At 51.6% G+C, this 13,960-nt stretch overlaps 1 protein-coding gene across 6 annotated transcripts in view; it reads left to right on the forward strand.

Moving 5' to 3' along the window:
* MYH14 (myosin heavy chain 14) overlaps nt 1-13,960 on the forward strand; it is a 75,266-nt gene that overhangs the window by 35,360 nt on the left and 25,946 nt on the right. For all 6 annotated transcript variants that reach the window (XM_053659728.1, XM_053659727.1, XM_053659726.1 and 3 more), the window contains 7 exons: nt 3,348-3,535; nt 5,503-5,624; nt 7,288-7,357; nt 7,489-7,649; nt 8,616-8,724; nt 11,302-11,433; nt 12,215-12,421. In XM_053659728.1, the coding sequence (XP_053515703.1) occupies nt 3,348-3,535; nt 5,503-5,624; nt 7,288-7,357; nt 7,489-7,649; nt 8,616-8,724; nt 11,302-11,433; nt 12,215-12,421 (989 nt within the window). The remainder of the gene's footprint in view (nt 1-3,347; nt 3,536-5,502; nt 5,625-7,287; nt 7,358-7,488; nt 7,650-8,615; nt 8,725-11,301; nt 11,434-12,214; nt 12,422-13,960) is intronic.

The following is a 13,960-nucleotide window of genomic DNA, read 5'->3' on the forward strand; positions in this document are numbered from 1 at the left end:
ATTGTAAAGAAAGAAAACGTTACTTGTAGATGGCATAGGATCCCTGAAAAGAAATTCGACTGGAAAAGAATTAGTAACAAGAGAGCTCAGAAGGGTGGCATTTTACAGGTTGGCTGGTACTTTTAGACTTTTTCTTCCTTTGCTCTCTCACAACAAAGTTCCCTGTAGGGCCCCCAGGAAGAAGAAAGAAGCAACAGACTGAGATATAGTTTTATAGTTTTTTTGCTTCCAACAAGACCCATATGAATTTGTTCATCAGCTTTTTCAGAATGACACCTTTAAGAGGCATAGGCAGAAAAGCCAAATGCCTTTGGGGTAGAACCCTGTACTTTTCCAAGCCTTGTCTGTTGCCCTCCATCCTTAGAGGAGGTTTGAGAGATGATTTTATAAACTGGCAGCACCAGCATCTTGATTTTTTTTCCTATTCCAGGTTTCCAGAATCTGTCAGTTTGTCTTAATCTTTGATTGAAGTGAAAAGCATAACTGTAGAAATGCTAGCCAATGCAACTAGACAAGAGAACAAAATAAGCAAGATGAGTGGTTTCCCAAACAAACTCATGGAGCAAAAACACACCAGGGGTACCTTGAGCTGAGGTCTTGTGAGCTGAGTTGAGGAAGAAAAATTTGATATTTGCGTCTCAGAGAGTTTACACAAGAGTGATTGAAAAGCAGTTCAGCAACCAAACTAGATTCTGCAATGAGAATCATCTCCTTCAGCCTGAAAAATCCCCCCCACCCAGCCCACTTGTTTAAAACCCGTGCCTCATTCAGAGACACATGATATCCCCAGCAATCCCTCACATGTCCCACCCCATGTGTGGCTGACCCTCAAAGGGTTCCAAGAGAGAAAGTGGAAATAGTGGTATTGGGTTACTTCTCCCACAATTCCCTGGAACAAAGCAGTCACAAGCCGAGCCCACACTCAAGGAGCTGCGTGTCACAGGGAGGGAGGAAATCGGGGCTCTCCTTGCATCAGTCCCTACTGCAGCTTACCTGAGCCCAGAGTTGGATGTGCAGCATCCTGGCGGCCCAGGAGAAAAGGCAAAGGAGATGAGCCTCAGAGAGACAAATGCCACAAGTTGGCTGGAGGCCTCAAGGTAGTGCTTGAGCTTCCTGGCAGTCAGGGGGAAATGATACCTGATAAAACGTACAGACTCAACCTCCAGAGAGAGGGAGATCTTCCCCCTGGTACTACGTCTCACAGTGGACATTTGTCCTTTCAGCCAACATGAATGCCCTCGGTGGGTAGACACAAAGGTGAACAGAACAGTCTCCCTGGCTTTAAATGTTTATGGCCAGCATTCGCCTCCTGCTTTGTCCTGTGCTGTTGACTAATAATGCTTCCCTCTGTTTTTTCTTTCTGCCACCTCTCCCTCTTCTCATACCGCTTCCTTGGCATCCCCGCATCTTTCGCCATCTCCCCACATCTGTGCTCACCTCCCAGAACACGGGGGCTTCCAGCAATTCTCTTTCCTTGGCTCCTTCCCGCTGTTGCCCCCAGGATCTTCAGGGAGGCGCGGCTCTGCCATTTCTCCGCCAGGGGGTGGGCGTTGCCCTGCGTCGATGGGTGAGATTTGCCAGATGAGGAGGGTGGGCCTGTTGAGCTGGGGACCTGGTTCTGAACATCCGTGCCCTCTTTTCTCCGTAAGGAGGTCTCTCACGCTCCTTCCTCCTCCTTGTTGACTCCCTCAGCAGCTTCCAGATTCAGTGCCTTCTTCTAACTGAACTGCATGCAGAAGTACAATGGTGCTACTACCAGCTGGCATTTACTGAGCACTTACTATGTGCCTTGCATTGTGCAAAGCCCTTCTATGATTATTAACACATAGCATTCTCTGAATGACCCACTGAGGCGGGTGCTAGGACTATTACTCCCCTTACACAGATGAGGAAATCAAAGCACAGAGAGGCTAAGTCACCAGCCCAGGATCGCACAGCCAGTAAGTGGCAGAGCTGGGATTTGAACCCAGGATATCGAGTCCCAGAGCCTGGGCTCTTACCTGTGCTGTAAGAGCTTAATAAATGGTAATGATCATTTTGATAATAACTGTAAGTACAGTGGTGGAAAATTGGATCTACGGAGGAAAATGCTATGTCGGAGCCTCCACCATATACCAGGTCCTGCCTAAAGGCAGAGCGTCTGGCTGACCCCGGTGACCCTCATCGCTGGGGACAGCAGGACGTCAGAGTCAGCCCCAGACGCAGGATCCTGAGAAACCGGACATGATTCGATCACTGAATTTGAGTGTGTGTTTCTCACTAGGTGAAGTGACACCATCAAATGGCAGTAGGGAAACAGTGACCGTGAAGTCAGGCTTTTCTAGAAAAATGCTGAATGTGAGGGCAGATGGCTTTATTTCATGTACCGCACATAAAAGCCAGACTCTATGGCATTTTTAAAAATCCTCGCCTGAGAAGATAGTCATTGATTTTAGAAAGAGGGAGGGAGAGAGATAGAAAGAGAAACATCAATGTGAGAGAAACACTGATCTATTGCCTACTGTACACACCCCCAACCAGGCACCGAACCCACAAACTTTTGGTTGATGGGACGGTGATCCAACCAATGGAGCCACCCGGCCAGGGCAGAGAATATTACATTTTTTAAAATTATTTATTTATTTATTTTTAGAGAGGAGAAGGCAAGAAGATAGGGAGAGAAACATCAATATGTGGTTGCCTCTCACACGCCCCCTACTGGGGACCTGGCCCACAACCCAGGCATGTGCCTTGACTGGGAATTGAACTGGCGGCCCTTTGGTTCCCAGTCTGACGCTCAACCCATTGAGCCACACCAGCCAGAGCAGACGGTTACTTTTTTAACGTGACTCTGTTTTATGCTCCTCAAATGCTGCAGCCGTGCTGTGCTTGTGCCTCAGTTTCATCACCTGTAAAATGGGAGTGATTTGCACGGTCTTTGAAAGAAGCCGGAGTACGTGAACTGCTATGAATGGTGTCTGGCAGAGAACGCGAGCTGAGTTAGCCTTTGCTGTCGTTGTCCTTACCTGTCCATAAGGAAAACAGAGGTCGTGTCCTTGAGTAGAAGAGGGGTCAGAGGTCAGCGTTTGAGAGGACGCTCGCTGCCTGGGTTTCGATCCTGGATCTGCAGTTTCTAAGCTGTGTGGCTTTGGGTGCATCTTCCACTTTTCCGAGACTCGGTTTGCCCACCAGCTCGATGGGGCTGGTACCGCCTGCCTCACCAGGCTGCGTGAGGTGTTTCGTAGATAAAATGCCAGGCCCTGTAGATAGTCAGATCCTTGACCTTTGGCCAACCCAGCCCCCCCCCCCAACTGGAGACTGGCCCCTGATCCCCTTCTCACCCTCCATCTGATTTCCTCTTCCCACAGTGGAAGGCATCGTGGGGCTGGAGCAGGTCAGCAGCCTAGGGGATGGCCCGCCGGGGGGCCGTCCCCGCCGGGGCATGTTCCGGACCGTGGGCCAGCTCTACAAGGAGTCCCTGAGCCGCCTCATGGCCACGCTCAGCAACACCAACCCCAGCTTCGTCCGCTGTATCGTCCCCAACCACGAGAAGAGGGTGAGTGACCTGGGCGGGGGGAGGGGAGCTCTAGCAGCGGGTAAAGGCCTGGCTGCTGGACTTGGCTGGCTGGAGTCACATCGGGTCCCAGGCTCAGCTCTGGCCAGATGTGTGACTTGAGGGACTTGCTTCCCTCCCGTAATAAGTGCCCTGTTAGGAAAATGCATTCGTTCATGGGACTTAAGTTTTATTGAGCACCTACTAAGTGCCAAGTACTAGGGAAACATTAGGGAGGCGCACGGCCAAACCCTATTCTCACAGTCTAACGCAGGACACAGATATTCAACTAATCACCCACAATGGATGTCCGGTTGGATGGGTAGCTGTGGTCAGTACCATGTAAGGTTTGAGCCTTATTGCCAAGGACCAGGAGGCATATGTAGCAATAGACAAGCAGAAGCTCCATTTTGCTAGAACATAAACAACCTGAAGTTAAGCATTTTTACCTCTTTTTTCACTGCTCGAGTCCCCCAAACTAGAACAGTGCATGGCATGCTGTGGATATTCAGTAAATGCTTGATGGATGTATAAATATAAAATAATACGCCCGAATGGCCGTGGGAAAAGGTCCAGACTCGTGGTTTTCATGCCTTAATTCCCATCACCCAGTGCTTCAAATTCTGAACTGAGCTATGGCAGAGCATTGGGTGTGGGTTTTTTTCCTCCCTTTTTTAAGATTCTATTTATTTATCTTTAGAGAAGAAGGGAAGGAGACAAGGAGAGAAATATCAATGTATGGTTGCCTCTCGTGAGCCCCCTGCTGGGAACTGGCCCGCAACCCAGGCATGTGTCCTGACTGGGAATCGAACCGCAATCGTGTGGTTCACAGGCCCGCGCTCAATCCACTGAGCTACACCAGCCAGGGCTTGGGTGCGGGCTTTTTTGGGGGGGGAGGTTGTTATTTTTGTTGTCTTGCTGCAAGCTTCCCATAGGTGCTAGTGTTTAGCCAGCATTGAGGACAACTAATCTGGAAGGTTCCCTAGAAAACTGGTTTTGTGTTGACTGTTCTGGGGGTATGGGCAAAGGGAAAGGTCTCTTTTTTAAAAGATTTTATTTATTTCTTTTCAGTGACAGGGGAAAGGAGAAAGAAGGAGAGGGAGAGAAACAGATATGTGAGAGAAACATTGATATGTTGTTGCCTCTCATGTGCACCCCCAACAGGGAACGTGGCCTGCAACCCAGGCATGAGCCCTGACTGGGAATCGAACTGGTGACCTTTCCATTCACAGGCTGGCACTTAAACCTCTGAGCCACACCAGCCAGGGCAAAGGGTCTCTTTTGGAGTGTATCTTTTCAATTCTGGTACTGCTTAGACCTGGCTGGTGTAGCTCAGTGGATTGAGCACAGGCCTGCGAATCAAAGAATCACGGTTCAATTCCCAGTCAGGGCACACGCCTGGGTTGCAGGCCAGTTCCCAGCAGGAGATGCATGAGAGGCAACCAGACATTGATATTTCTCTCCCTCTCTCCTTCCCTTCCCTCTAAAAATAAATAAGTAAAATCTTTAAAAAAATAAAAATAAATTCTTGTACTGTTTAGATTTTTACCATTTCATCATTCTTACCAAAAATAATGCTTTATGGGCTTTGTCCACACCACACCTTGGCCGACTATCCGATGTGCTAATTCAGCCAGCTCCCCCCTCACCCCGTTCCACTTCACATTTATTTTTATTTCTTTCATTTATTAGTCACTTCAGTCAGTCTCTCCCACTGGACTGTCAGTCTCTCCCACTGGACTGAAGTCCCCCAGGGCAGGGATCTCTGCCTGGCATGTAGTAGGTGCTCAGGTGCTCCGTAGGTGCTCACTAGGTGCTAAATTATAGGCTGAACCATAGGAAAATGCCAACCATTATTGGCCTGCCCAGCCGGCCGTTCCACGTGGTTTCTCCTGACAGCCGCCGTCCTGTGAGTGGCGCCCCCGTGCGGGCGCCGCTGACCCTGCGTGCCCATCCCACTCCCCACACAGGCCGGGAAGCTGGAGCCGCGGCTGGTGCTGGATCAGCTGCGCTGTAACGGCGTCCTGGAAGGCATCCGCATCTGTCGCCAAGGCTTCCCCAACCGCATCCTCTTCCAGGAGTTCCGGCAGCGGTGAGCGGGGTGAGGGGTGGGGTGGGGCTCGGGTCTGGAAGACACCCTACCTGCTTCCAAAGCCTCCCATTGCTGCTTCTGTGCCGGGACACCGGGCAAGTTCCGTAGGTTTTCCGAGGCTCAGTCTTCCCCTCTGTGCTATGGGTGAGCAAACACCCACTCGTGCGCTCCTGGAGAGAAAAGGCATAGCGAGTCCTATTGCAATCAGCATTTTGAATCCCCGCGTCTTTAAAAAAAGCAGTGGAATAGGATAGAACAGAGAAATATCAGCCCTGGCTGGTGTAGCTCAGTGGATTGAGCGTGGGCCGTAAACCAAAGGGTTGCTGGTTCCATTCCTAGTCAGGGCACATGTTTGGATTGCCCGCCAGGTCCCCAGTAGGGGGCACACAAGAGGCAACCACACACTGATATTTCTCTCCCTCTCTTTCTCCCTCCCTTCACCTCTCACTAAAAATAAATAAATAAAATTAAAAAGAACCAAGTGAAGTTCTTATAAAAAAGAGAAAAATATCAACTGACAAAAACCCAAATAATATAATAAATATTATAGTAAAAATTACACTTCATACTAGCTGTATATATCAGTGCTGTTCATTAGAAATAGAACGTTAGCCCTGTAGTACAATTTAAAAAATTGTAATAGCCATATTTTTTAAAAGAAACAGGCAAAATTAAGATTGATAAGATGTTTTATTTATCCACTACATCTAAGATATGGGGTAATTTTAACATGTAAGCAGTATAAAAAATCAGTGGTAAGATATGGTGCAGACTTTTCCTATCAAGTCTTCAAAATGCAGAGTGTCTTTTTTTCAAATATTTTATTTGTTTATTTTTAGAGAGAAGAAGGGAGGGAGAAAGAGGAGAGAAACATTGACAAACAAGAGATACATAGATTGGTTGCCTCTCACACACCCCCAATTGGGGACCTGGCCCCACAACCTAGCCATGTGCCCTGACTGGGAATTGAACTGGCGACCCTTTGGTTTGCAGGCTGGTGTTCAATCCATTGAGCCACAGCAACCAGGGCTATCAAAGATTTTTTGTTTGTTTGAATTGTGAGTTCCACTCAGAAACTTGAAAGAAATTACTGTAAAGCACTTAGCCCAGAGCCTGACCCATAAGAGGTTCAAAACATCAGCTGCTATTTAGACAATTTTTGAATTGATTTTTAGAGAGAGAGAAAAAGGAAGAAAGAGAGATTAGATAGTTAGATAAACATTGATTTGTTGTTCCACTTACTTATGCATTCACTGGTTGCTTCTTGTATGTGCCCTGACTAGGGATTGAACCCACAACCTTGACGTACCAGGACGATATTCTAACCAACTGAGCTACCTGGTCAGGGCTCGGCTGCTATTGTTTGTTATTCTTACATTCCCATTCTGAGCCCCGCCATTGTTGTCTGTCTCAGTGAGATGTAACAAACTCTCATAGTTAGCCCGCAGCCATTTCCAAGGAGCTGGGTCTTTTATTGTTGATGTTGGCGGTGGTGGTATTAATGCCCTCGGCCCCGGTGTGTGGCTGAGGTTGACTGTCCATTTCTCTGACTGTTCTCCTTATTGTCATCAGTTATTGCTATCTGTCACTCTGAGCCCAGGGCCCGGCCATGGTGACAGTTTGCTCTAACTCTCCACTCCCCACCCCTGCCCGTCCCCCACAGGTACGAGATCCTGACGCCCAACGCCATCCCCAAGGGCTTCATGGACGGGAAGCAGGCCTGTGAGAAGATGGTGAGTGGGGGTGGGGTGGGGTGTGCAGGGGTGTGTGTGTGTGCGCATGTGCACAATCCCAGGCTGGGAGGAGAGGGGCGTGGCCTTCCCCTGTCATCGCCCCTTCTCCATGTCACCCCCTCCCCTCACAGATCCAGGCCCTGGAACTGGACTCCAACCTCTACCGCGTGGGGCAGAGTAAGATTTTCTTCCGGGCGGGGGTCCTGGCCCAGCTGGAAGAGGAGCGCGACCTGAAGGTCACGGACATCATCGTGTCCTTCCAGGCAGCTGCCCGGGGATACCTGGCTCGCAAGTAGGGCTCCACACTGTCTTCTGGGGTTCCACTGACTAAGGAGGGGAAGGGCAGGGAGGGGTTGACCAGATGGCCCCAGATGTCAAGGCCTGCAAAACAGTAGAAGGGTTGAGAGACAAAGGGAGGGAGCCACCGGGTGCCCATGCTTCATGGTCCTGAGGTCCCTGTGAGGGACACTGGAGACACAGAGAAGAGCTAGACCCTGTCATAGGGTGACCACCCTTCCCTGTTTGCCTGGGACTAGAGGTTTCCCAGAATGCACGGTTTTCAGTTGCTAACACAGAGAAAGCCCCAGATGGAGGTGGTCGCCCTACTGGCCAATCCCTCGAGGGACTTCCGTCTGGAGGGGGAGACACATCGTCCAGGGCAAGATGAGCTTTGATGGGGGTCAGAGAAGTGCACTTGGAGGCCCTGCAAACCAGGGCGCCCCAGGTCACACTGACGACCAGGTGGACCAAGGAGGGTGGGGAAGGTGTTCCAGGCTTTGGGAATGCAGGTTTGCGGGAGCATCTCCTTCCTCTTGGAACTGGCCCAGAGGAGGAATCAGCAAATGAAAGACCCCCAGATACCAGGCTGAGAGGCAGGGACCTTGTCTGGGCTGCTGGGGAGCCTCGGAGGGGGTGTGAGCAGGAGAAGGGCAGGTGTAGAAAGACCCCTCTGCAGGCCTGTTGGGACGGGCTGGAGGCTGGGGGGCTGGGGACGAGGCTGAGTGAGCATGCAGGTGGGTAAAGGTGAGGCCTGAATGGGGGCTGGGGCTGTGGGGACAGGGGAGGGGACAGGGCAGAGGCGGTCAAGGGCAGGAGGACTGATGAACCGTACACAAGATTTACCAGTAACAGAACGATGCTTGCACACAGTAGGCATTTAATAACAGTTGACGAGTTAAAGGGAGTTCTCTGTTGCTAAGGGGGTAGGGGCTGGAAGGGCGGAGCGCCCACTCTCCCACCCGCCCGGCTCCCCGCCCAGGGCCTTCCAGAAGCGGCAGCAGCAGCAGAGCGCTCTCAGAGTCATGCAGCGGAACTGCGCAGCTTACCTCAAGCTGAGACACTGGCAGTGGTGGCGGCTGTTTATCAAGGTGAGGGCACCTGGGGGCGTGGCCCGAGCAGCAAGGAAGTGGGAGGTCTTGGGGAGGGCAACTCTGCTGGGGCACGTGACTTCCTTTGTTTGGGCCTCAGTGTGCTGCACCTGTCAAAGGGGACCAATCAGCCTGACATTTATTTGTTCCTCAGGATTCTTGAGGTAGCAAGTGGCCAAAAAAGCTGGACTCCAACCAACATGGATAAAAGATGTATGACAGTTTCAGGTGCAGCTGGATCCAGGGCTGAGTTAGAGAAGGGTCTAGAAGACCCCTTGAGATTCAATGATTCACTGAAAGGCCTCCTAGAAAGCAGGAAAACTGTTACACTCTTGGTCACAGTTTATTACAGTGAAAGGCTATAGACTAAAATCAGTAAAGAGAGCCCTGCCTTGTGTGGCCTAGTGGATTGAGCGCTGACCTGCGAACCAAGGGTCGCTGGTTCGATTCCCAGTCAGGGCACATGCCTAGGTGGCAGACCAGGCCCCCAGTAGGGGGCATGCGAGAGGCAACCACACACTGATGTTTCTCTCCCTCCCTTCCCCTTTCTCTAAAAATAATAAAACCTTTAAATAATAATAATAATAAAATCAGTAAAGAGAAAAGGCACACAGGTCAGAGCTCAGGAGAGACCAGGGGGAGTATCCAGGTGTCTTCCAGTGGCATCACACAGGACGGGTCTTTGCCTCCCAGAAATGACAAGTGACAACACACTGGGATACTGCCCACCCTGGAGGGGGGCATTCGCCCGAGCCTCGGCGCCCAGGGTTTTCACTGGGGTCATCACCTAGGCATGGATGACCTCTGTCACTCTGTCTCCAGCCCCTCCAAAGGTCAGGTTGATGCCTTGTGGCCCCCAAACCCCCAGGTCATTTGTCAGGTGGCTATTCCAAGGGCATAGAGGCTACCTCGCCCTGGGCAAGGGCCAGTCCTTTCTTCGGAATGAGCAGGGTTTGGACAAGCCTGGCCTGCTGAGCTAACCCTTTACTGCACACAAAGGGCCCAAGCAGTGAGGTTAGTTCTCCCGCATTCTGTGTCTCCTGCTTGACATTCCTCCGCGGTGGTCACCTGCAGACTCAGCCACGTGGGACCACCAGCAGATTGAGACTGGCCCCCAGCTGGGCCAGCATGGGCTTCCCTCATCTCAGAGCTCAGAGTCCAGGTTTCATTCTCATTGGCCTGGCTGCGGTCATGTGACCATCCAGACCTCTCAGTACACATCAGGGGAAGCAGGCTGACTGCCCATGTGCCCGCCCAAAGCGGAGGGACAGTGCCAGGTCATCAGGTGCCCTGTGAGCCTGGGAGCAGCGTGCCCCCCAGTGGGGAACTGGAGAGGAGGGAGGAAGATGGAGATCTAGAGGAGAAAACACAGCTCTTCTGTATAATTCGGACACCACGTCTGATCTGTCCTTCCGTGTGCCCTCGGCCAGTGTTAATTGAGCACCTACTATGTGCCAGTAACTTTAAAAAAATATTTTGTTCACTTACTTTTAGACAGAGAGGAAGGGAGGGAGAAGAGAGGGAGAGACACATCAATGTGTGGTTGCCTCTCCCACGCCCCCTACTGGGCACCTGGCCCACAACCCAGGCATGTGCCCCAACTGGGAATCGAACCTGCGACCCTGTGGTTCACAGGCTGGCACTCAATCCACCGAGACACACCAGCCAGGGCGTAGGTACCAGTAACTTTTTAGGGGACCATGATAAAATGGTGAATAAAAATAGACAAAGCTCCACCCTGTGGAGCCCACCGTCTGAGACATGGGGTTGTTGGCAGACCCACGGTTCAGGCGCCTCTTTGCCTCTTTTTGTAAATTCCCGCTAGTTCATAGAGAATTAACCAGGTGTTCTCTGGGGCTGCTCTTGCATTACAGCATCAGAGTGGAGTCGTTAAAACAGGGACGGGGTGGCCTGCGGACCTCAAGTATTTCCTAGCTGGCCCTTTAAGAAACAGTTTGCCGGCCTTAGGTTGGGGGCTGGGGGGAAGGGTAGACCGGCACCCATGAATGAATCCCACGAATAAATATAAAGTTATGGCTATGATAAATGCTTTGAAATAGGGCAGAAAAGGAGATAACAGACTAAAAACGGGCTGGAGCAGAGAAGAGTCACGTGGAGCGGAGAACCGACTGGAAAGCAACAGAACAGAAATTAATCAGAGTGGGTCCCGCTTGGCAAGGGGGCGGGTGCTTTTGCGAAGCTCTCATTTTGGTGATTGATTCACCTAATTGCACTGTGTAGAGTGCATTTCTCCCCACGGACCTGGGACTGAGAGCTCTGAGAAATGCTGTGCAGAACACCGAAGTCTCTCGCATGCAAAGATTCATTTAGCAAAAACAGAAACATTGTTCTAGGCCCTTTACAAGTGTGAACTCCTTCCATTATGCTGAAAACCCTGTGCAGTAGGGGCTGTGATTGTCCCTACGGGGTCGCCACTGTGCTTGCCCCAGGTCACTGGGCTTGTCGGTGGAGGATGGGGCTTTGGGACCCAGGAATCAGGCCCTATTCTGAGTGTGAGCTCTTAGCTCCTGGGCCAGTTGGCTGCCCAGCCATTTCACCACCTTGACCTGCCCCTAGGTGAAGCCACTGCTGCAGGTGACCCGGCAAGATGAGGTGCTGCAGGCGCGGGCTCAAGAGCTGCAGAAAGTGCAGGAGCTCCAGCAACAGAGTGCCCGTGAGGTGGGCGAGCTCAAAAGCCGCTTGACACAGGTAAGGGGGCGGGGCTGAGGTGGGGCGGGGCTGAGGGTGGAGCCAGGTTGCAAGGGGCGGGGCTGTGAGAAGAATGGGTGGGCTGGGTCAGAGCCAAGGTGCGCTGCAGACGAATAGGGGTTGAAACTGTGTGGTGTGATTGGGCCGTGATGTGCAGGAGGCAGGACCCCGGGGTGTAGCCAAGGTATTGGGTGGGGGGCTGGTTCCTGCCGCGTCCACACGCTGGTGCGGGGGGTAGGGCTCCAGGGCGGGGCAGAGCACGGGAGCAGCTGTGTAGCAGGCTTAGGGTGGACGGGCTGTGGACTTTTCATACTTTCCAGTGTTTCTGGTGTCTGAAAATACTGCTGAAGCAACCCCCTTGAGAATTTTTCTGTTTGCTTTTCTTGAATTGCGTCCTTTAGTTAAATTGCTGGGTGTAGGAGTGTTAAAAGAAATGTAAGCTGGTGGAATGGCCTCTCTGGGGCTGTTAACAGGGTGGTCTGGAGAGGGAGAGGCTGGGGGCCCCCAGGCTGGAGAGCATCCCCAGCTATGAGGACAGAGAGGAGGGGACAAGGCAGAGGGAGTCAGGGAAGGAGGGACAAGGCTGGGGACTGATGGGGTAGTGAGGGAGAGGCGGCTCCCAGGGCTCTGACTCGGTAACTAGGGGAATGTGGGGTCACCCTGAGGTGGGGACCTGGGGGAGGATTTGCTTCAAATACCGAAGCAAATCAGGGCACAGAAAGGAGTCTGATGCTCCACTGACTGGGAGCCCCGCTTGCTAACCGCTGCCTCCCCCCCTCAGCTGGAGGAGGAGCGCACCCGCCTGGCAGACCAGCTTCGAGCAGAGGCGGAGCTGTGTGCTGAGGCCGAGGAGACCCGGGGGCGGCTGGCAGCCCGCAAGCAGGAGCTGGAGCTGGTGGTGTCGGAGCTGGAGGCCCGCGTGGGCGAGGAGGAGGAGTGCAGCCGCCAGCTGCAAAATGACAAGAAGAGGCTGCAGCAACATATACAGGTCTGGTCCCCATGAACCCGCAGGCCACCCACCCCCTCCCTTCTGTCTACCCTGCCTGCTTTTGCTTCTGCAAACAGTGTCTCTTTTGGCTATGAATGTGCAGAAAACAGCTCCAAGTGGATTAAGCAGAAAGAACTTTTTTTTTTTTTTTGGTTCAAATAATGGGAGACTCCAGAATGGGTAAGCTTCAGGCATGGCTAGATCCAGGTGCTGAAGGGATTTCCTCAGTACTCGGCCCCTCTCCATTTCCTGGCGCCATTTGCCTCTGTGCTACTGTATTCACTGTTCACTGGCAGGCTGCCCTCCCAGGGTTGCCCTTCAAAATTCAGTTTATATTTTACATTTAAGGCTCATCTCAATTTAGAGGCTGAGTTTCTACGGGCAATACTTCTTCTACATTCATAGTTCATACTTTCTTCAGTTGAAAAAGTTGATTTACACACCCAAGTTATTGGAAACATGCTTTAAAATTTCCCAGAGATGAACAGGATGTCTTATTTTTAAGATTTTTATTTATTTATTTTTAGAAAGGGGAAGGGAGAGAGAAAGAGGGAAAGAAACGTCAATGTGTGGTTACCTCTTCTGCGCCCCCTACTGGGTACCTGATCTGCAACCCAGGCATGTGCCCTGACTGGGAATCGAACTGGTGACTCTTTGGTTCTCAGGCCTGTGCTCAATCCACTGAGCCACACCAGCCAGGACTAACGAGGTGTATTATTTTAAAGTTAAAACAAAATAAAGTGGAAAACTTAATTGCTTACTCACACAGCCCACATTTCAAGAGCTCAGGAATCTTTCCGATGCGTCCTCTTCACCCGGTGGGTGAGGCTGGCATCCTGCCCTTCGGTCGGAGAGATGGCCTGTCGCGCCCTCCCAACCCTGACAGATGAGATAGGCAGCAGTGTCCTGGTCACGAAAACTCCAAACCCGAGTGAAGCAGATACCATACCACGGCAAACCATCAGGGGGCGCTCTCAGGAATAGCGGGAACAAGCCGCGACTGAGGGAGACAGGCTTTGTAGCGACAAGAGGGTGGGATGAGCCCTGTTCCCGCAGGAAGACGTGACTGGTCTGTTCGAGTCTTTCTCACCGGCAGGCATCTGACGCCCTCCCTCCCCCCGCCCCGCCCCCCGCAGGGATGAACAGGCACTGTGTCTGGTCCCTGTGGTACAGGGTGTGACCAGGCTTGGGGACCTTGTCTGTGGAGCAAAGTGGGTAGGACAGCTTGTGGTTAGGACACCGTCGTTCCCCCCAATTTTACAGATGTCAGAGCAGCTCCTAATATTGAGTTGCAATTTCTGGTTTCACACCAGAGTCTCCACAGGTGCCTGGTCACTACCCTAGGGGACAGTGCCCACCTACATGACATGTTTATTTATTATGTTTAGAGTGGTCAAAATCGTCCTGCACATACAAGGCTGTAGTTTCCACAAACACAAAGAATTTTTTAAAAGATTTTATTTATTTATTTTTAGAGAGAAGGGAAGGGAGAGAGAAAGAGCGGGAGAAGAACATCAATGTGTAGTTGCCTCTTGCACG

The sequence above is a fragment of the Artibeus jamaicensis genome, unplaced genomic scaffold (assembly GCF_021234435.1).
Source record: "Artibeus jamaicensis isolate MK-2021 breed Jamaican fruit bat unplaced genomic scaffold, CSHL_Jam_final scaffold_804, whole genome shotgun sequence".
Taxonomy (NCBI): Eukaryota; Metazoa; Chordata; class Mammalia; order Chiroptera; family Phyllostomidae; genus Artibeus; species Artibeus jamaicensis.